At 41.9% G+C, this 21,347-nt stretch overlaps 1 protein-coding gene and 1 long non-coding RNA gene across 2 annotated transcripts in view; both read left to right on the top strand.

The window, feature by feature from the left end:
- Positions 1–16,896, top strand: part of PDGFA (platelet derived growth factor subunit A) — a 30,369-nt gene extending 13,473 nt beyond the window's left edge. Inside the window, exons 4-6 of the mRNA XM_031056567.1 lie at positions 425–551; positions 8,397–8,571; positions 14,169–16,896. Coding sequence (XP_030912427.1) covers positions 425–551; positions 8,397–8,530 — 261 coding nt within the window. The 3' untranslated portion in view covers positions 8,531–8,571; positions 14,169–16,896. The remainder of the gene's footprint in view (positions 1–424; positions 552–8,396; positions 8,572–14,168) is intronic.
- LOC115947810 lies at positions 2,284–6,715 on the top strand. Its single transcript, XR_004081668.1, has 2 exons — positions 2,284–3,387; positions 3,494–6,715. It is a non-coding gene; the product is annotated as an uncharacterized LOC115947810 (long non-coding RNA).
- Positions 16,897–21,347: the final 4,451 nt, after the last annotated feature.

Genomic DNA, 21,347 nt, shown 5'->3' on the forward strand with positions numbered 1-21,347 from the left:
CAATTTGTAAATAACAAAATGTATTACAAACAAATGTAATGCCTTCACTGTCAGCCTTTAACAACACCTACAGAAGATTGTGCTAAATGTGGCAGTTTACAAGAAAAACCACTGATTTGAATCTGTATAGAAGTTTATTGTGATACATGTGGAAACTGAGTTGCTTAAAACATCAAACCAAAATGAATGGGAAATTGTTTTACCTCTTGGGGGAAAATTGTTTCGAACTACTGAACTTGAATAAACAAATAGTCTGTGCAATAAATAGTTACATGATGCACAATTAAGATAAAAGATGATTAGTATGCTAACATTTTATATGGGTTTGGCTACATTAAAAATAGAGGTATATAGTTATCTGTCTTCAGTTCTGAACTGTAACCATGTTGATGTGTCTCAGTACATACCTCATCGTATTTTATAGGTGGCAAAAGTGGAGTATGTTAGAAAAAAGCCAAAATTAAAAGAAGTTCTGGTGAGATTAGAAGAGCATATGGAATGCACCTGTACATCATCAAATACTAATTCAGATTATAGAGAAGAAGAAACTGGTACGTTTTCCTTTTATTTTTGCATTAATGCTGATTTCATATGGACCTCATTTTTATATTAGTAAAGAACGTAAAACAAACGTTGCTTACAGTGAACTGAGTAGAGAAGCTCCCAGCTACTTCTCTGTGTTGAAGATGCCAAATGAGGGCCAGTTTGTACTGTACAAGGAGCTTGGATTTCAAATTTAATGTGTCTCACTTCTCATTAGGTTGGCCTTTAAATAAATACAAATGCCCAGTAGTGTTCAGGTCTTGCTTCACTAAGTTAAAGGTTGTCATGTTGCAGCTCGTGGATGAACTCTGTTGCCTAATTTCTTTAGACTTTGTGGATAACACTGAGATTTACTTGGCCTTGGGGAAAATATGAATGAAATTAATGTAAAGCACTTGGGAATAAAGTCAGGATTCAGGGCTAAGGAGTCAGTTTGGAAACAACATTGCTCATTCCTGTTGTTTCCTTACAGATGTATACTCAAGAATTTGTCAGTTGTGGCATTAAACCTAAATTTGCCTTGTCAAGACAACCTTTGAGTTACAATGGGGAAAGATTTGTGGGGAAAAATTACTTTCAATCTGGCTTTCATAAAATCATTCTGAATTGGTCTAAAATCATTGGCTCTGATCTACTTACTACAGTGCAATCAATGCAGAGCTCAGCACACTTATTCAGGAAACTCACTGTGGTAAAAAGGACATTTTCCTTTTCTCCTGGTACTGGTTGAAGGCTGCTATAAAAGTTTGTTTTGTACCTCTGCAGGGTATTGAAGGGTGCAGTAGAACCAGCCCAAAATTAAAGAGTCAGTGAAGAGCAGCTAAACATAGGAGGAAAGCTGCCCAAAGGTGATAGATTTTGTAGGTGGCTGGGTGAAGAAGGGTTTTCTGTACTGGCTCCATCCAGCAGGGAGACATAAAGCTGGTCCAAGCAAATGTAAACTTCAGTTGCTATGTACAGAGCAGAGGAGTTAGAATTTCTATAAAAGCAAAGTTAGACCTCTGCTGCAATTTTACTGGACATCAATTTATAATCTGAGCTGAGTGTTTAGCTGAAACTAGGTGGAGTTATTAGACAAAACCACATGTGAAGTGGCTATTTTTAAATGTGGGTATGGTTTGATACATTTTCTATGTCTCCCATTTGGAAAAAAAGTTTCATTAGATCAATTTCAGTTTTTCACATTGTCTTTAATTGCCATAGACTAAGCAGCTATGATTTTAAGATCAAAATTTTTGGTTTTGATATGTGTAAAAACTGGGGCAGAATTATCACGGAAAAATGCATATTTCTAGGATTTAATTACTGATAGGAGCAAAACTTGCACCCAGCAAGTGGATGGTGAGCTGAAAATAGCTCAACTCCAGAGCTGAAGGCAAATGTTGAGTACTGCATGGTAACAGCAATTATAGATGGATCCTGGGAATGACGTGGGCAATGCCAATTTCGTTTATTATTTCTTTACTTTTGTGTAATTACTTTGTAAACTCAATGTCAAATCAGACATTATAAAGTTATTACTTTAATGCAAAGGATAATGAGATTTCTTTGAAATGTAAACGGTTTGAGTATTTATGAGTTCAGTGTTACACGAAATGCATTACCTTAGGGCTTTTCACCAGCCCTGCCCTTATGTTAACAGGAAGGCCTAGGGAATCAGGTAAAAAACGGAAACGAAAAAAGTTAAAACCAACATAAAACCTACTGGAACTATTTGATATTCAGGTAGGACCTATATGCTGAACACCCTAATAGCACAAGTACTGGAAAACTTAATCAAATATCATCACTTCAACTTAATCACTGTTCAAAATCTTGACACTTGCTACCTCAAGGCTGCAAAGAGATTAGATTTGATTGGCTTTGATAATTCTACCTGCTGGTATTTTCCCTTTAAGCTCCACATCACCATCAGCATCTTACATTCTTGAGCTACTTCCTTTTCTTGCCTTTTTTATTTCTTTTTTATTGGAGGGTGCTAATACTTCAGCTTCTGAAATCTCAAGTTCCATTGCCTCTGCTTGTGTTTCATTATTATTGATTTCTGAGTTCAAAGCATCACGTGATAATGCATGAATGATTTCCAGGTTACAAATCATTGTGTTCCCAGTCCTTGGCTGTGAAACATTCAGTGCACATACAGCAAATATTGTTATTTGTGTGACCATCAAACCCATGTTCTGCCATGAACTGGGGTTGATTGCACATGCGCCTGACACAGTCTGATGATCTGCTTACCTGACCAGAAAGATGCTAAGAAATGCCTTTTTTTTTTTTTTTTTTTTGTGTTGCAGAGTCCTGTGTTACTTACACGAGAAAATTAAGATCTTTATTTTTGGTCTGTTCAGTCTCAGTAGGATGATGATAGTCAGTCATCAAAATTCATGAGGTTTTCAGTGTAGTGAAAAACTAACACCCTCTCAGTGCAAAAATGACTGAAATCCTTTGGCCAACATATTAGCAATGTATGATGATGGCGACACACATTCCAAATTAAATATGGAATTTCCATTTCTTAATGACTTGAAAGTATGTAAACTGCAGCACTTGCAATTGATTCTGGTATTTGGAGTGGGAATGATTTGGATTTTGCAGTGTCTGTGCCTAACGCCTGGATGATGGTGAATTTAATTTCAAGCCCCTGTTTTTGCACATGAACTCCCAGTGGCAGTTTTCATTTATACCAATGTATCATTTCTAAAGAATGCTAAACTTGATATCCTGTTTCAGATTAACAGGTATTTATTGGGAGTAGTATGATAGAAGCAAAGATTTTCTAAAATTCAACTTTAAAAGTGAGCATGTATACTCAATCAAAACAGCATTTAGAACTTCTTGTCCCAGGTTAGTGACTCTTCATGCAGAACAGTTTTTTTTTAAGTCATCTACTTCAAGGACAGGACCTTTGATTCTAATCATAGAGTTATTGTATCTTTTTTCTCTCCTGCAGATGTAAGGTGAAAATAAGCTAGAAAAAAAACTTCTCTCTGGGACATGGATGTACATGGTTTGTTACATTCCTGAACCTACTATGTATGGTGCTTATTGACTGTATACTTTATTTGTTCTCCTGTGTGAAAAAACTGGCTCAAAAGAACACTTAATGAGAACAAAGAGACAATGTACATTTGTTTAATGTGACATCAAAGCAAGTATTGTAGCACTCTGTGAAACAATAGGAAGCTTCCCTGTCCAAAAAAGAAAAAAAAAGAAAGAAAGAAAAACAGAAAAGAAAAAAAGACAGTTGAATGAATGGAGGATACCAAAAGAACTAAAAACATGACAAAAATCTAAGTGAATAGTGGATTTCTGTCAGAGCAGTCAACGGTGCTTTACGTCAAGAAATGTGCCTGCGTTCTTGATGAAGATGGATGGACACTGGTGGACTTCAGGCACAAAAAAAGAAGGAATGTATGAAATGATCAAATGCCACGCAAACACTATAGAACAATACATCCTTGCTTGGTGGTGTTTTAAAAGTCTATACAAAAAAACCTTCTGGGGAGCCTTAAGTGGATTTTTTTTTTTACACCATAAAGTGATTATTAAGTTTTCTTTTTACTCTTTGCCTAGCTTTTTATTATCTCTTGGACTACATTTGCCAATAACACATATAAAAGACTGGTATAACAATAAGCAGAACACAAAACATTATGGTATTTCTCCTAGTGGGATGCAAACTAATGAGATGTATTAAAATAAAAATGGTATACCTATGCATAATTTTCTAGATGTTTCTTGGTTTATGTTCCCCAACCTCCCCCGTAATTTAAAGCATTACATAAAAGAAAAAAAAAAATAAAAAGAGCAAAAAAAAGAGAGATGTGCGTAAACAAATCATAGGATATCCATGCAAAAATCCTTTTTTTTTTTCTTTAAGACTTATGCCAGTTGCCTACTAGTGATATTGTGTTAGCAATTGTCATTCTTATCAGTATACAGATACTTTTATTTCACATGTTGGAGCTGTGTGAAATGTACAAATTCTTGTATCTGCATTGTATAATGTCATGGTGGCATGGGAACTACCTTGCTGCAAATATTTGAACAAAACCTAAAATTCTTTATTTTTGGTAAAATGTTATGCTTTATGTGTATTCAACAGAAATATGTGTTTTTGTAAAGGTGAAGTTTGTATTTTTATCTAAAAATTAACAGTTTTATATACCTGAGAAAGCCTGCTATGTTTTCTTGAACCAAAAAAAAAAAAAAAAAGAAGAAAAAAAGAAAAAAAAAGCATTTTGTGGTCATATTTTTGTAGTAGAATAGCCCAAATAACATCAAAATCTATTTTAACTATGAGGGCAGATAAAATACTCTGGCACCAGCTCCTGTATTTTCAAAGTGCCAAAGGATTAAATGTTCAGTTCCCCACAGATTGCAGTGGGAGCCACATGGATAAATCCTTCTGTACTGCTTTGGAAATTTAGGGCTGTGCCAGATATGACATGGCTACTCACTTGGCCAAAATCACTGCCCCACCCCAGTAGTTTGGATTATGTACCCTTTGTTTTATTTGGATTATTACATTGGATATGTAAAATGAACTACTGGATTCTTTTATTTGTCAAACATCTACAAAGAGATGAAAGAGTTTTCTTAGTTTGGAACAACAAAAAAGTTTGTCTTGAAGACAGTGTTTCCACTCAAATAAAAATATCTTCAAATGTGAATGAACTGCAGAACCTTCAAACAAATGAGAGAGAGATTTTTAACCTTTCCATTTCTCTAAATATAGTTCAAACATTCCCCTCCTGTTCCTGTAGCTATGTCCAAATTCAACCAAACAAAGCAATGTTAGCTAACAGGCATTATTGGCTTCAGATGCTAATGCAGAGATAGAGTTAGTCACCGTTCTATTTTGTGATCATTTTCCCAGTGTATTTGTTGAGCACCAAAACTGGAAATACATTTAACTAAGATTGTCTGTGCTTGTTTTCCACTAAGTGTACTGTTCACGATGTTATGCACATGAATGTATGTGTCTGCGTTTAAAAAAGTGTATAAAATGTAATTTATATATTTATGTTTCAGTGGGATGCCAATAATGTTGCTCCGTTCCTTTTTTTTTTTTTTTGTCTAAAAGATATCTAATGAAAGAAAAAAACCAAACATATATCCATTAAAATCATGTAGATGAAAAGCATTATGTGACCCACTCAGACACTGTGCAGGTATGAAAGGATGTCAAAGTCACTTAAGTGGAATAGTTTGCAAAACAACTCTTGGAAAGAGTCCTGTGGTTGGACTTGCATGAGAAGGTTGTGTTTGGATTTGTGGGCCAGGTCTTTGGGAGTGACTTCCCTGGGTATCCTGGAGCTGTGATTTACATCACGAGGGAGTCTGGCCTTGTAGCAAAGTCTTGAAAACAAAGCAAACCGAGAGGTTTTGTTGGTGCCAGCAAATAAACGTGTTATGCCAAATTCAGCACACCAGGAGAGAGTGAAGACTGAATGGGGACTTTTCCAATAGCCGTTTGTTTGAGACTTGTAGTCTTGAGTTAATTTTGTTACAAGGAATGAAACGCACGTGAGTCTTTGTTGTCAAGCACAGTGTTCATACAGCATGCGGCAGAAAACACAAAAATCTCAGGGCTATGTTCGCAGCTACTATAAATTGGCAAATGTTTCTGACTTCAGATGGCCCCAAGCTAATTTACATCAGATGAGGATGCAGTCCATGGCTGTTAACTTGTGAGGAGTAGTGTCATGACGCAAGCATCACTTCCTGTAGTCCAGCTGAGCTCTCACCCGCCAGCCTGGGGACCGTGGTGGGTTGTGGGATTAGATCTCCTTCAAAGTGGCAGATACAACCAGAAGGAGCAGTGACACTAAAGGTTGTGACACGGGAGTCGTTAATTCAAAGTTAAGTTGGACATTTCAAGGGCCATATCCTCAGCTGGTGTAAATCACCATGGCTCCGTTGCCTGCAATGGAGCTGTACCAGCTTACACCACTTGAGGGGCTGGTCCCTCATTCTTGCTCATCCCTTCCACTCCTCGGTCCCACAGGGATCTCAGATTGTTGTGTGTGGTTGATGTAATCCTGTGTTCTCTAATACTTAAGCACAATAAGTGAATATAAGAATGAGTGTCAGACTTAACTTTGAATGTCCAAGCTCTGAAATGGTTTGTTTCACCATTGTGGCTGTAAATTAAACAGTTCTCTGTGCATTTGTGAATGCCGTGTCATATCTTCTTCTGCTGTCTGCTGGAGGTGGACTCCCTCTGGACTTCTAATGTGCTGCATTTGGAGTGTTGCAGGGAAAGATGTGAGCAATTGAACCCACAAGTTATCTGATGGACAGCTTGTTATTTGTGGGGTGGGGGGTGAATAGGGGGCTTAATGGAGCCAAGCGTGGTGGTTGTCAAAATTTGCACTTCCATGCAATGCTTTAACACCTTGTTGGTTTTGTCCTTCCACATTGTAGGCAGCAGTTTGGGGATGAAATATTTTTCTGTTTTACATTCTGCACTCATTTCCTCTGTCCAGGGATCCAGAACTTCTTGGTCTGATTATGCCTTTTTCTGAGGTCTTGTCTGATCAGAAAGGACATACAGAGAGGACTCCCCAAACCCAATCTCAGCATTACAATATGGTGCATGGTCACTGATTCTTTACTCAATTCATTGCATTTAATTCAGTGCTTCATCTTTCCAGACCTGTCCTTCAGTTGATTTTGTTGAGTGAAACCAGGGATTGTGTGCCAGTTTACTTTCCTTTATCCTGTCCTCTGTCCTGCCTGGTATCTGCTTTGTTAAGCAGTGCATGGTGACTGCAGCCAGTTGCTGCTCTCCCAGGTTCCCAGGTAGCTCCAGCACTTTGGGTTTAGGCTTTTTACTCTTACTTGAAACAGCATCCTCCTTCCAATGGGCTTCAACATTCCGCTTGCCCATCCTCCTTAGGTCCATATTGCCTTTCTGTGGGCTGTTTTCCAGCCATTCTCTGCCTGACTTTTCCATCCCTCTTGTTTCTGTCTCTCAGAAATGATTTTCCCTTCCTAAGATGTGTCTCATACCTGTTCTCTCCTCTTGCCTGACAGAACAGTCTTTGACCTGGTGGTCTCCAAATCAGTTGGTTTATCTAAGCATGTGCCCTGAGATCCTCTCTCCCAGACCCACAGACCCATAACTGACCCCTGACATGAAAGGATTTAGAGAAATGTTTTAGAGAAAAAGATTCATCTTTGCATTTGGAAAAATACTACTGAAGACTCTTTGCTAAAGCACTGTCCAATTCCAGCAGCAGTGTGATGCTGGAATGGTGGCATTGAGGCTGTTCCAGACATCTGACAGTTTAATTAGGATCAGTGGCCCTGTTTATGTTTTAATTTTAATGTTTCAGATTTTATTTTGAATTTTCAAAACTACCTCAGATTTGCATGCTCATATTTTACTGTAAATCGAAGGAAATCATATTTGTAGGCCTCTCTCATGGCTTTGAAATTGTTTGGGGTAGTTATCTGACCCTCACTGGGGCTGGAAATCATGGTTGCTCTAAAACAGACATCATGTAGAGGTTTTGAATGAAGTAATTTCCTTGGTGTTTCTAATACACAGCTTGTGCTGCTAGCAGATCTCAGAGTCAGGTCAACTCATACAAATCCCATTTAAATTTCCTTTAATTCCAGGTACAAAGCCTATCAGTGTTGCATTCCTCAAAAATCAGCCTATGTTTTGTGTTTATTACTCAATTTAATTATTGTCTGTGTTCCCACATTTTATTAGCAAGGCATTATTCCATGTCTGAGTTTTTCTGTGCTGCTCTTTGCCGTAGCATCTCTGTGGCTCAGCCTTGAGCTGGTTTGTATCCCTATGTCCTCTGAAATAAAGAACTATTGTTATCCCATTTTAGGCGAGACCGAGGCATGGAGAAAAGCCTGTGCAAGGTCATACAGCAAGGCTGTGGCAGAACCAGGGAGAGGACTCAGATCTGAGTGCTCATCCAGTGCCCTAAATCACACGACCATCTTCCCTTTCCAAGAATGAATCCTTGCACCCTTAGAGCTAAATACTGAAAAGAATTGAGGGTAAGTCATTTTGCCTAATTACTGTGCATTGGATACATGATCAAAAGCCACTGCCATATTGTCAGAGAATGTAGTGATTGATGAAAATCCATCTTTCTGCCCATGCAATTATGCAGCCTTTTATCCTATCATGAGCCAGTAATTTCCTGCTTCTCTTAGGAGTCAGCCTTTCATGACTTACAGTCAAAATTATGCACATAGAACAAGACTTAGATTTTATGGGAATTTACAAAAATTCAGTAGACAATTTTCATTCTCCTTCAGTTCTGTGTCATTCCTTCCTTTTATGGTGTGGGTAACTTTTCCATGGGGAACTGTTTTTATCATGGGCTCAATCTGTATTTTTTTTCCCAGGCCCTAACATGGAAAAACACTTTAAGAGATGCCTGTATTTGCTCATCTTCAAACTAGTGCCTGAGCATGCTCCTAGGTTTGGACAAACATCCCATTGACCTCAGGCAAATGGAGCAGAGTTGATGCTTTATTTTTTAATTAGTGTGTGCCTTCCTGACACAGGATCCCAGCTGTGGGCTGGGGGTCTTTGTGCTCTCAGAGTGTTGAAGTATTTCGTAAGCAACCCCACAGATGAAGTAACAAAACTTGTATATACAACTAGGAAAACAGCTGGGATGTGCCTCTCCTGCTCCCATACAGGTTGCCATTTTGAATTACATATTTGTCATTTTTGGGGAAAATATTTTCTTGGCATGGGTGGATTCAGTCGCTAATGCCAGTGAGCCCATTTCAGATGATCTATTTGGGTACCTCAGGATATAGTTTGAACACTCACAGTTGTGCTGATAACAGACAAATTTGAGATGGGAGAAATTATTGAGAGCAAATTTCATGTGAAATCCAGCAACTTTTGATTAAAAAAAAAATAATTAGAAAGGTAGAATAAACTAGACCAAAGGCTCGATCACTCTTTTTTCAGTTGTGGCATGCCACCTGTCCCTTTTAGTCATTCTAATTACTTGCTGCATCAGGCTAAAGTATGTGCTGAAGTAGCTCAGGATCACTACAACATGTGAAAAGTTAGGACTGGTTCTTGTTGAACTGCTGCCTATTACCATGGCATATGACTGTGAGGTGGGGCCCACAATCACAGTTGTAAATCAAAGAACAAGTCATAGGTTAGGTTCTGTTTTCCTTAGATATTGTCTCTAAGTTTGTTTTCTGTATGCTGGTCTCGAGTGACGTTTGGTGAGCTTTCCAATTAGGTGGAAAGTCATGAGTACCTCTTTCCCAGCCTGAAGGTAAGAAAGTGCTAACTCTTAGTCTAGCTCATAATCAATGGACGAAATTCTGGGAGCATCCTGGTGATAGAATTTCTGTCACTTGAAGATTTCATCTCACATTTTTCCAGGGTTACTTCTTCCCGTAGAGAGAAATCAAATAATTTACATGTTTGACTTACTAGCAGGCCACCAAATCTGACTTGGTTTGAGTTTTGAGCAGCTCAAGAATTTCTGTTTGGACTGATACTTGTGTATGCCAGATGGATCCCAAGTTCTTAGATAAAATACACAAAGAAAGGCACACTTGAGTGCTTCAACAGAGAAGAAGTTCACATGTGAAGGCTGGAGTAGTCCCTGAAACCAGTAAATAAGGAGCCAAGTTTGTGACAAGTTTTACACACTCATCTTCAGATTAGACCTGGTGTTTTGGCCTCTATGTACTATCTTTGATCTTGCATAATGAAGGAAACTGGGCTTACTGTCCAGCTTTGAATTCAGAGTAGCTGTTAAATCAGGTGTACAGAAAGCAGAAGCACACAGAGATGAAGTTGAGCCTATAGGGCTTGAAATCCCCAGGGATTTTGAAAACAACTTCATTCTTGAAAGCAATCACAAATAAGTAGGAGAAAAGCATTTTAAACACTTCTGAAAATCCCACCCTCATTTATTTGGCAGGTGAAAAAAGGATCCAGAAGATATACTACTTATAAGGATCATTCAGTGACAAAGTATATGTTCGTAGAGAAGGCTCATGCTTAAATCTTTCAGCAGTTAATTATCATCTTTACAGACCATAATACTAGAATACTTCACTTATCTATGCATCAGGGCTTGGATGAACTTTGAGACGCATGAAAACAAGACACTCCTTAGGCCTGTGGTAGCTCTGTGCTCTGGTAACTGATCAACCAATTACATAATTGGTCAGGTCTCTGCCTTGCAGGAGCAGATACAACTCCATTGACTTCTCTGGAGGTGACACTTACCTGAGAACTGACCCGAAACTCTTGCCACGAAGCAGATAATGGTTTCATATTTTGCTGTTTAGTGTTGTTGTAAAAATAGACTTATTTCCTGGAGCAGTTAGAACAAGAAAATAGGGAAAGGCAATTTCCCACAGAGACTCATCCGCGCTGGAATTCACTGAGGACCCCGGATGTGAACATGTGCTGATAGAAAACATAAAACAGCAACTTTGTTTAGGGAAGCCTCTGACCTGTCAAAAATGCAGAGCATTTCTTACCAGACTTTTCCTTGGCAATTAGTGGGTAGAATTACTCATAGAAATTGTTTTGTTTGCTCACAAGGGGAGAAGTAAGACATAAATTCAAGATAGCCCCTCTGACCACAAGAAAGACTCTGTTCACAGAGGCCCTATGGGTGAAGTGCTGTGTGGCCTCAGCTACCTTTGGGGATGAACTCAAACTTTCAGACCTCAGTGACGTATGAAGGACCCCTCCAGGCTTGCTGGATATCCCTAGCTGGAATTTATTCAGCAGTGTAAGAGATTTGGACATCCACTTTTAATTCATTTTTACGTAACTTTCAAGAAACCTTTGTTGGCTTCAGAACATCTCTGTCTTTGTTCTGAAGAGTGACTAATTTCACCCAATGATGTCATTGTGACTTCTGCCTTCCATCTCTAGGCAGCAGCACTCAAACCTTGGGTTTCAGACACTTAGATGGGGAGCCCCCTTCACTCCAGCCATGCTTCACCTTTGCTTAGCACTTTGGCTTTATGTGCATTTTCTGTATGAAGGTGGTGCTGGTTTGACCTGAAGACCAGGGAAGTTTCAAAAGGCCAGATTTCACCTCTGGGCCCTGCTTAGATGCTGGTGGAGTCTGTGTGGGGCCAGAGGAAGAAGGAGAGAGGGAGGAGAGATGCTCCGGCACTTCAGTGTGGGTGAGGGCTGAGGGCTCTGTGCTCACACACTTGGAAGTGAGGACAATTCTTGGCCTAAACTCACCCAGTGTAAAACATTCTGCTCAGAGGTCTCCTTGGAGCCAGGAAGCTCCTCAGAAATCTGCCCAAGATCTGAATTCCCCTTGACTGCAGGGGGTTTCCACAGCAAACGTGACAGAAGCAATTTATCCCACATAAAGTGGTTTCTCCAACAGGCCGCATAGGAGTTGGACAGGTTGATGCTCAGCAGGTATACTTCAGTGATTGCCCCAAATACTGCTTTTAAATCAAAGTTTAGCTGCTCTGGGATATGTTTCTAGTAGAGGTGCTTCAGAGGAGCTTGCCTAGCTTGTGCCCATTTTTTGTGAAGAGCCTCTGGCCCATCCAGAGTGGTTGGGCCATGCCTGTGGAGCTAAAGGGTTTTGGGACCTTGCAGCTGGGGTTAGGGAGTGCAAATGTTTCCCATTAGCTCCCTACACACCCTAAGTTGTGATTCATCAAGGGAGACAGTGCAGAGCTGAACTTGAGGCATGAGAGATGTTTCTTTGAAGTTACTTGTGCTTGAGTTAGGCATGATCTGAGTTGTCTTGCTGAGCTGAGGCCCTGAGGAGCCCACTGTGCTAACACCGTGCAGTTTAGTCTTTTCTTCTTAAGCATTGTCCAGAGAGATGTGAGTTTCAGAAGGGTCTAAAACCTTTCAATAATCCATTCCATAGGAATGAGGGAGAGCTTTAACTATTCAGTGGTTTTCTAGCAGTAAACTCAGGTACACGGGAGAGCCCAGAGCTAAGCTTGCCCTCTCTGGGCCTTCCCCTTCCTTAGTTTCTTCAGAATGTTTCTTTTCAAAGGCAAGTGGGAAAAAAAAATCCTAAAATGGGACCTTAAAAAGGTGGAGAATTAAGCAGATCATATAATCTTGATTCCTTTATCTCACTTAATTAAGGAGAAGTTTGCCAATAGTGATCTGGTATTTCCTAAAACAATCATATATGAAGAACACTTTGAGGAACTTCAAAAGAATTTTCAGTCTAGAGCAGGAAAAGATAAAAACAGAAGTGGAAACTTCTAATACACTTTATATTTCAGTACTTGCAGGAAGTACATTGTTGCATAGGATACTAATGAATTCTGCAGGGGGAGGTTTCCAAAAGAAAAATGAAATGGCACCTTCTCTATCTTAGAGAAAAGGTCTGAGGGCTTTTGCAATTATGATAGATATGCAATGGATATGTGTGGTCATATCTCCTGGAGAGAGTCTATCTCTGCCAAAGGCTATTTGGAGTTTCAAGTGTGTACACTATTGAATTTCTGTAGCAACTTCCTGGTCTAGCTGTGAAGAGTGATAAAGAGAATGGTAAAAGTCTATCTTGCTTTCAGTTGCCCTGTTCTACACCCCAGAGGGCAGAAATGCTGCCCTGTGTGCAGCTGGGTGCAGGAAGCTTGGCAGGAGCACACTGGAGTGGCTAAGGAAGAACACATAAAGTTGGTGCTGATGTTCCCAACCAGGTAGTGAGGCCAGAAAAGTGAAAATAGCAACATGGATACTCCAATACACCAGTGACACTTGTCTGGAAAAATTATTACTTGGCAGAGTCTTAATTAACTCAAGTGAAGAAGTAATTCTAAAATCCTGATTTTGGAATCCCAGAGAGTTAATGCTTTCAGAAATCGTGTGATACAGGATTGCTTCACAATTGTAATGTGCACAGAAATCACAGGTACAGTTTTGTACTGTTTGAAGAGCTCTCTGGTGTCAGCAGAGTCCTCTGTGGTGCCTTGAGAGTGGAGGGTTTGTGCCCCAGGCTCAGCTCAAGTGTTCAAGTCCAGGTATAAACATATTTTAGGCAGCAAGGCATTTCCATCAGGACTGAAGCACATGGCCTTTTTTTGCTTGTGTACAGGCAAGACATTTAAATATGGGTTTAGTTGCTCTTTGTGTCTTCAGGGCCCCAGATCCTTCTAAGCCTGTCACTGGAAGGTTCTCTGACTGAAAATCCAGAGGCCTTTGCCCTTGTGAAAGTTTCCACACCTGCTTGGAAGTGAGATTTGGGCTCCTGAGTTACAAAGACGCTTTTGCAATTGTTATATCTGTCTTTCTGCTTCTTTATAAATCAACCTGCTTGGTCTGAACTGAATGTTTAAATAATAAACAGCTAAAAGACTCTCTGATGGCTTCTTTCTGAGTGTTTCCCTTAGGGAGCCCTTGGGATCACATGGCATCTGCCCTGACCTTAAGAACCTGCTTTCTGGAGGCTTTTTTACAATGCTAACAAACCTCACATTTTAACTAGCTGTTAAATAAGCCAGTCAGTGGTAACTATTCAGGACAGGGATTAGGAGAGTATTCTTGCTGGCATACAAGATGGCTCTGTCCATGTGCTGGCCAGGGATGAAGGGCTGGAAAACTGTGTGGTGGAAGAGACTATTAATGTGATTTTCCACAACTTTCCTTGCAGCTGCATTTTTGAGAGGAGAGAGAGAGAGATGGCTAGGCTTGCAGTAACATGTTGTGCCGTCATAAATGCTACAGCCACCATCTGTTTCCAGCCCACGACTTGAAAGAAAACTGAGCAGTAATCTCATAATTCACATGAGTGTTTTACACTTGTGAACCCTTCCCAACCTTTGTCTAATAATGAGGAGAGTGCATGGTGCTAAGTTTTGTAATTTTCCTGTACGTATTATTGTTTATTTGTATGTCTTCTCCTGTTTTGTTGTTTTGTGGGTTAAAAAAAAAAAATTTCACTGGGAGGAAAATCAGACCAGTTCCACGGTCAAAAGAAACATAATAAAGGCAAAAATCCCAATTCCATTGATCTTGCTGGCAAAATTCTCCAGGAGGAGGTACATTTAACATTCCTCAGAGTGTCTGTCTTAGTTACTTGTTGATGAAAAGAAAGACATTAGAAAGGGAAGAGGCAGGTTGCTGAACTGCCCTTTCCCTGCAGAAGCAGAGCTACTACAAGAGCTGGACATGTGCATTTTAAACCAAACCATCAGGCAGGATGGTGATGGAAGGTTGGATTTTAATGAAAACAGATTCTTCTGCTAATCTTTGCTTGGGGCTGGCCCTGGGCAGGATTAAGGATCCCACCTGCTGTGCCAAAGACACGCTCAGGTCGGGGCTGCTGGTGGGTGGGAAGAGCACAAACATCTGAGAGTGGCTCTGCTGAGCAATCCCAGTCTGTCCTGCTGCAGTGCCCTCAGGGAAGCCAAAGAGTTGAGATGATTTAGTTGATGGAAATACTGCTCCCCTCCAGCCTGCAAAGCACGGCTGAGCATCATTAAGGATTTCTTTCTGGCTGCTCTTCGAAGCCAAGGGCTGCTCTGTCTCTGGGCCTCCTCTCACCTTTGGACCCAATTTGCACACCTCCTCCTACCACAGCTGAATGAACTCCTGCTCTCCTCTGGCCTTAGGAACAATGGCTTTCATCATCTCTACCAGACTGCAGAGCAGTTCAAGGATGAAAGGGCTTCTCATTTCATATATCCCACTGCTGCTAGAGCTATAAATCATCGATGGACTGAATTTATAGCCGACTGCTACTGCAAGCAAGTGAAATTTATTTTGTGTTGTCATATGTATGGTCAAACTGTCCAAGAAGTTGCCAAACAAAGAACTGAGCTGCTGCTGAGCAACCCATTCAATCTATTCTCATTTTATTTAAAAAAAAATAAATAACTGTCAATCAAAGGAACTTATTTTGACATGTGCTACCTGCTGGGTGATCTGCAGTATCTCCAGGATGTGTCTGTAAGTGAAAGATAGCTGCTAGCTGTTGCCAGGTCTAGCAGATATGACATGAAGTTCCACCAAGAAAAGGTTTGTGGGCTCAATAGGGCTGGGGACAGGTTAAGGGCCACCTCCTTTTTTAGCATTAAAAATTAAAAATTAAAAATTTTGCTCTTCTGAGAGCGTTTGGTCAGGTAGCCCAGGGGTCACAGTGAGTTCTGCTTGAATCAGTGACAAATCTCCATTGACCTGTCCAGAGCAGTGGCCCTTCTTCTGTCTCCCAGTTTGCTGACAGGTGGATTGCTGGTGGCTGTCTGGGGTCTGGCCTGTGCCTGTTTTGGTGCCTTGTGATGGCGATGAGGTAAAAATGAGAGAGTAGAAACTCTTCAAGCTGCTGGGGTCTGAATCACATATTTCTGTACTATTTACTTAGAGAGCCAACAAGCCTGGGAGGTTATTTTTGTGTTTTACCCAGGCTCATTAATTAGCTGGGGGGTGTTGGGAGCTGTCATATTGAGCAGCCTTTCCCTGCTCACTCCTGTTGTCCTGCTGGATTCGATCCCTGCAGCCTCCCACCCCACTGTCTGTAGTTTATGGCCACATCTGGAGTGTCTCCCTGCACACGTGCTGGTAGGAGCCTCCCCCCTGCTGGCACACACGTCATGGCTTTTGGGGTCTCGGGAGTTACAGTCATCCTTCTCAACATTTGTTTTTCCATGAGAGGGAAGGAGAGAAGGGGTACGGGAAGGGCAGTGGCAGGGAAGGCCTCTGACACGAAATTCCCAGGAACAGGATTTGCACATTTTATGACCGTTCAGATGGAAATGCAATGGAGCTGAATTATTCCTCCTTAATCCTGCTTTCTCACTTTCCTCCCAGCAGCCTCTTCCCCTGCAGTTTAGGTAATACAGAAGCTTATAAACAAATCCCACCACATGAAAAATAGCAAAGGGGGGGAAAAAAAGAGACCTGGGTTAGGGCTGTGATGGATAGACAGGTGGAAGGCAGGCACCAGAAGGGAGGATGAATGGTAAAAGCCTTTGATGGAAACACTAAAGAGCTATTGAAAATCCAAGGGGTGGGGGGAGGGAGGAGAAAGAATAGCAGGAGGAGGGAAAGCAAGGGAGTCGTGCCCCCGTCCCCCCGCCCTCTTTCTCAGGATGTTGAAAGTATTTGTCCTTCGTTACAAAATGATTGAACTGCCGCCAGGCCAGGCCACCCTTCCAGCCATTGCACTGGGAAACTGGCACTTCTGAAAGCCTCGTCGCCTCTCAAATTTTATAGCTTTCCCTTTTTGTGGGAGTTTTTGTGTTGTGCTGTTTGCAGGATTGTTTTCAGATTTGCCGCGTATCAAAGAGAACTATGTTTTGTTTTTGTTTCTCTGACAAACACAGAATCCAGGTAATGAAAAGAAAAATTTAAAAAAATAAAGGCACATTTTTATCAGAAAACACAGCTGTCTGCCTTTTATTGAGTCAGAATTTCATGCGTTTGGTATTCATGGTGTGAATTTGATTTACTTCTAGTGCTTTTTAAAAGAGAAATTTCACCCTACAAATAGAGCTTCTGCTTTACTAATGTCTCTGTGTGCACAAAAGTGGTGCCTGTTCTTCAGAGTCAGAGTAGTGAGGATGACCCTGTGTTGTATCATAATTAAAATGGATTTTGCATCACGTACATGTAGACAACAGTGGGAAAAAAATAATCTTTCCCCTTTTCAGAATGGTTCTTGAAGCTCTGCAATGTCTTTGACCTGAAGGATCTACAGATGGAAAGAACTGTTGAAGATCTGAGTACGAGACTGTTCCTGCTGCCAGAGGCTGTATTTGTACCATGTATTTATATGTGTATGTATTTATATAAGCCTGATGCTCGGAAAGGACTGGAGCCGTGTGTGTTCTTAATTAGATTTGGAGGTCTGTAGATGCAGCATCCACCCAGATTCTTGTTAACCAGGGGAGGACCCAGGGCTGTGAGGTTTGCCCAGTGCCACTCACATGTCAGAGAGGTCAAGGAGCTGATGGTGCCCTGGCCAGGGGGTGACCAGGGCTGGTGCCTGCTCTGTGTGGGGGGGTGAGTGCTTGTCCTGCTGTCCCATCGTCTGCATCGCCCTCACTGCAGCCCCAAGGGCACTTCTCTGAGTACACAGGGCAGACAGGCAGCTGTCTGTTGCCTCCAGGATTAGATCCTGGGATTAGGTCTCTGATGGGCCATGCCATATAATTAAAATAGTCCTGGAGGAGCAGAGAGGCAATGTGCCGCCCATACACAGCTGAATACCAGGGGGCTGTGCCTGCCCACAGACCCACTGCAGCTAAAAGCAAATCTCTCCACTAACATTAATTTACAACAGCAATTTCCACCTAAACATCTCCAGTGCCTGGCTATATTCATGAGTTTGCAGTGCCCTGAGAGGCCACACTGCCTTTGCCCCCAATTCCAAAAGAGCAGCAAGGGTGAGTGGTTGGCTCAAGGTTAGGTGGGAGTCCCTGGGGATGGTGCTCCACACTCCTGCCTTCAAAGGAATTTGCTGTGGTGACCAAAGCAAGCAGTCCCTGCTGTTACCACGCCGGCCTGTGGCGTGTCACTCGCACTTTGTATCTGAGATGCTGTGTCTGGGTAGGTATCACTGTCCTTGTGAAACCAACTTTTACTTCTGGAGCGTGGGTGAACGCTTGTCATCGTGCCAGGATGACACAAAGTCTAGAAATTATGATGGCAATTCAGGTCATGGGATAAAGTGGGAAAAATGCTGTCTCAGAAGTGTCCCCATCTGGTGTCACTGCTGGTGATTATTTAAGATGCAGGACATGACTGTGGCAAAGATCAGGTTGTAGCTGATATGAATCATGCCTTGAAATAACACTTTCCTTCTTACATTGTGAAAATTACAGCAGTATGGGAAGTGAGGGAAAATGGGATTTCCCTGGAGGTTAAAGATTTTCCTTTAATCAGCTTTCATAATGTTAATTAAACTTTTGGAACAATGGCTGAGTCCTGGGATCCGCCCGCTCTTGCATAACTATCTCACAATGCTGATTTCACTTTCATGTTTATTTGCCAGCACGATTCCAAGTGAGAGCTGAGCAAGATCTCCACACCAAGGAGCTCCTTGGGGGTTTGGGAGAACTCACCTCCCTCTCTTACCTCTCCTGGGGAGAGAAGGCTCCAGCTCTCCCCTCCCAAGAAGAAGCAGCCTAGAGGGATCAAAGCACTTTGTCTGTCATCATCACCCCATCTGCAAATGGCGCTAATAAAAACTTACTGGTATTTTGAGGCTGGTGCATATAAATATATACCCACCCATATGGAGAAAAGGGTGTGTTTATAGAGATCAGTACATGGATACATCTATTCCGGGTAGGTAAGATGGATTACAGTGCCACTTGTTCCCTGAATTTTTCACTCTTTCTGCAGCATAGTTGCTATGTGCCCATGGGAGCCATGGTCCCTGCTCCTTTCAGCAGTGGGCTTAATATAACCTGGTCTCACATCACACACATACACAGAGAAAATCTAGGGAATGGTTCACAGGCAGGGCATGACATTGATCACCCCAACCCCATGGGAATGGGAGCTGTGCTGGGCACATTTCCTGGGCCTCTTGGTGCCAGACTGGGACATCTCTCCTGGTGGTCTGAGATGTGTTGGTGAGCCCCAGAGCTGGGCTAGTGATGTCTCAGAGCAGCCACCAGCCACACAGGTCCAGGGGGTGCACACACATCCAGAGCCACAGCCTGGCCACTTTGTTCTTCATATTAGAAAGGATTTGCTTCAAAAATAAGGCATGATAATGTACAAATGTTGGACACTATCAGGAAAAAAAAAAAGAACCTATTATATTTTAGGTCAAAGAGTTATCTAGCTCAAGATTTTTAAATATGTGCAAAATGCAGTTTGTGCAGAAGGGCCATTAATCAGCCTCTGGAAGAACTGCCTTTTCTGCCTATTTTTAAGCTGCAAAGAGGAAAACAAAAAGCGGGGAGTGCAGGGGCAGCTCCATTTTCCCATTGTACAGAGCAGGAGGGCACCTCTATCTGTGCAGGCTCCTGCTTCCCTGGCAACATGTTCACATCTCTGCAAAAGCTGTTGGAACACACCGAGCCACACGAACTACAGGGCACCTTCCCTGTTGGCACATGCCTTTGTCTGCTCAGAGGAGCTGCTCTGTAAACACCACTGCTGGACGGTTTTTATGTGAGTTATTCCTGATTCATTGGCCCTAAATTAGTAGCCCCAAGGCACACACCTTTCCTACAGGCAGGGAAGGGACTGCCTCTTCTCCCCACCTTTGGGAACTTTGACCTGCTGGGATCACAAACTGTAGGAAATCTCAGAGGCGAAGTCCCAGGTACTGCCAGCAGTAAAACCCGAGAGTAAACAGATTAGATGTGTTTGAAAGGCATTTCAAGGGAGCTTGGGCTATCTGGCTCAGCTTCCCCACACCACCAGCAAGATTATTTCAAGACTGATTTTGATGGCATGAAGGCTTCTTCCTTAATACAGGAATTAATTTCTATATATACACCATATATATTTATCTTATTTTCCTCTTTGGCAGTGAGGAATTGAAACTTCTTCTCCACACCCCTTTGATTAGCACAGGAGTGGCAGGAGGGATTTTTCCTCTCTTAGTCATTCTGGGCAACCTTTGAGCCCAGGTTTTCCACCCTGTTCCCATTAGGAAGCTGCAGAGGCCACGCAAGTGAGTTCCTGGCCAGCTGGGAGCTGTCAGCTGCCTTCAAAGCCCTGGCCAGCCCTGCTGTGATAAATCCATGGTGAGGTGTGTAATGCACATGGTATCAGCCCCAGATCCCACACAGTTCCTGTCCCAACAGGGATGAAAGCTTTTTTTAAAAACTGGAGTACAAAAGGGGAAAACCTATTTCTTGGACTTTTGAGTCAGTTTATGGAGCAGTCGAGAGTGTTAGGGTTGGGTCTTGCTTGGTTTTAACAGAGGGCTGCTGGTTGTAGCCTCATGGGAGTGAGGTGAGAAAGCCCTAAAAACTGAGCTGGTCCTTCCCAAATCCTCCCTTGCAGATTACAAAGTACATTGTTGATTTACACAAAAAAGAAATGCAGAATCCACTCTAGACATTTTGGGCTGAGACAAATGAAGATTTTGTTTTTGTTTTGTGATTCTGGCTTTGGCATCACCTTTCCAGTTCTCTTTTGTTTGGTCTCTCAGTGATTCATCTCTCCATTTCACTTCTCCTTTGTTTGTTCCATAATTGCTGGCTTAACCTGGAGGCATGAGGCTTCCTTGTGGAAACATCACCAGGCTGTCAGTCAGCCACGGGGAGGTGGTACAGCTGGTACAGTCCTTCCTCCCTCTCAGGAGTGAGTGAATCATCCCTTGAATATGCAATATCATCCAGGACAGAAGCCAGGATTCTCAACAGGCACATGAATTCGAGCATCTCTGGAAACATTATTTCCACATTTTGGGCAGACTAAGAGACAGTAAGTAAATAAGCAAGCTGTGGCATTTGCAATCTCTTGTAGTTTTATTTAAAGTGACTGCCTGTGCTGGAAATGCTTGTGTGGGTATTAAAAACACAGAGAGAAAAGCGTGTATTCTTGATCTGATACTGCCCAAGGCAGCTTCAGGGTATGGCCCATTTAATGCCATTGAGCAGTCCATTGAACAGTTAAGAACCCACCAGAAACAGTAACTGCCTGCTTTCCTCATGAACACTCACAGGAACCAACGCATCCAAACCCTCTGTGTTGCTGGCCTTTGGATTTCTCCTTTGGAGCTGTGTCCTTGCTCCTGCAGGGAGTTGTTTCCCCCTGCCCTTGCTCAGGAGTAGTAAAAGGCACATGGGCTCCTTCCCTCAGCTGGGATCTTGTTCAAAGGTGTCTCCCCTCCAAGGAAAAGAACAATTTCCCATGTTTTCCT

Source organism: Geospiza fortis, unplaced genomic scaffold (assembly GCF_000277835.1).
Source record: "Geospiza fortis unplaced genomic scaffold, GeoFor_1.0 scaffold237, whole genome shotgun sequence".
Lineage (NCBI taxonomy): Eukaryota > Metazoa > Chordata > Aves > Passeriformes > Thraupidae > Geospiza > Geospiza fortis.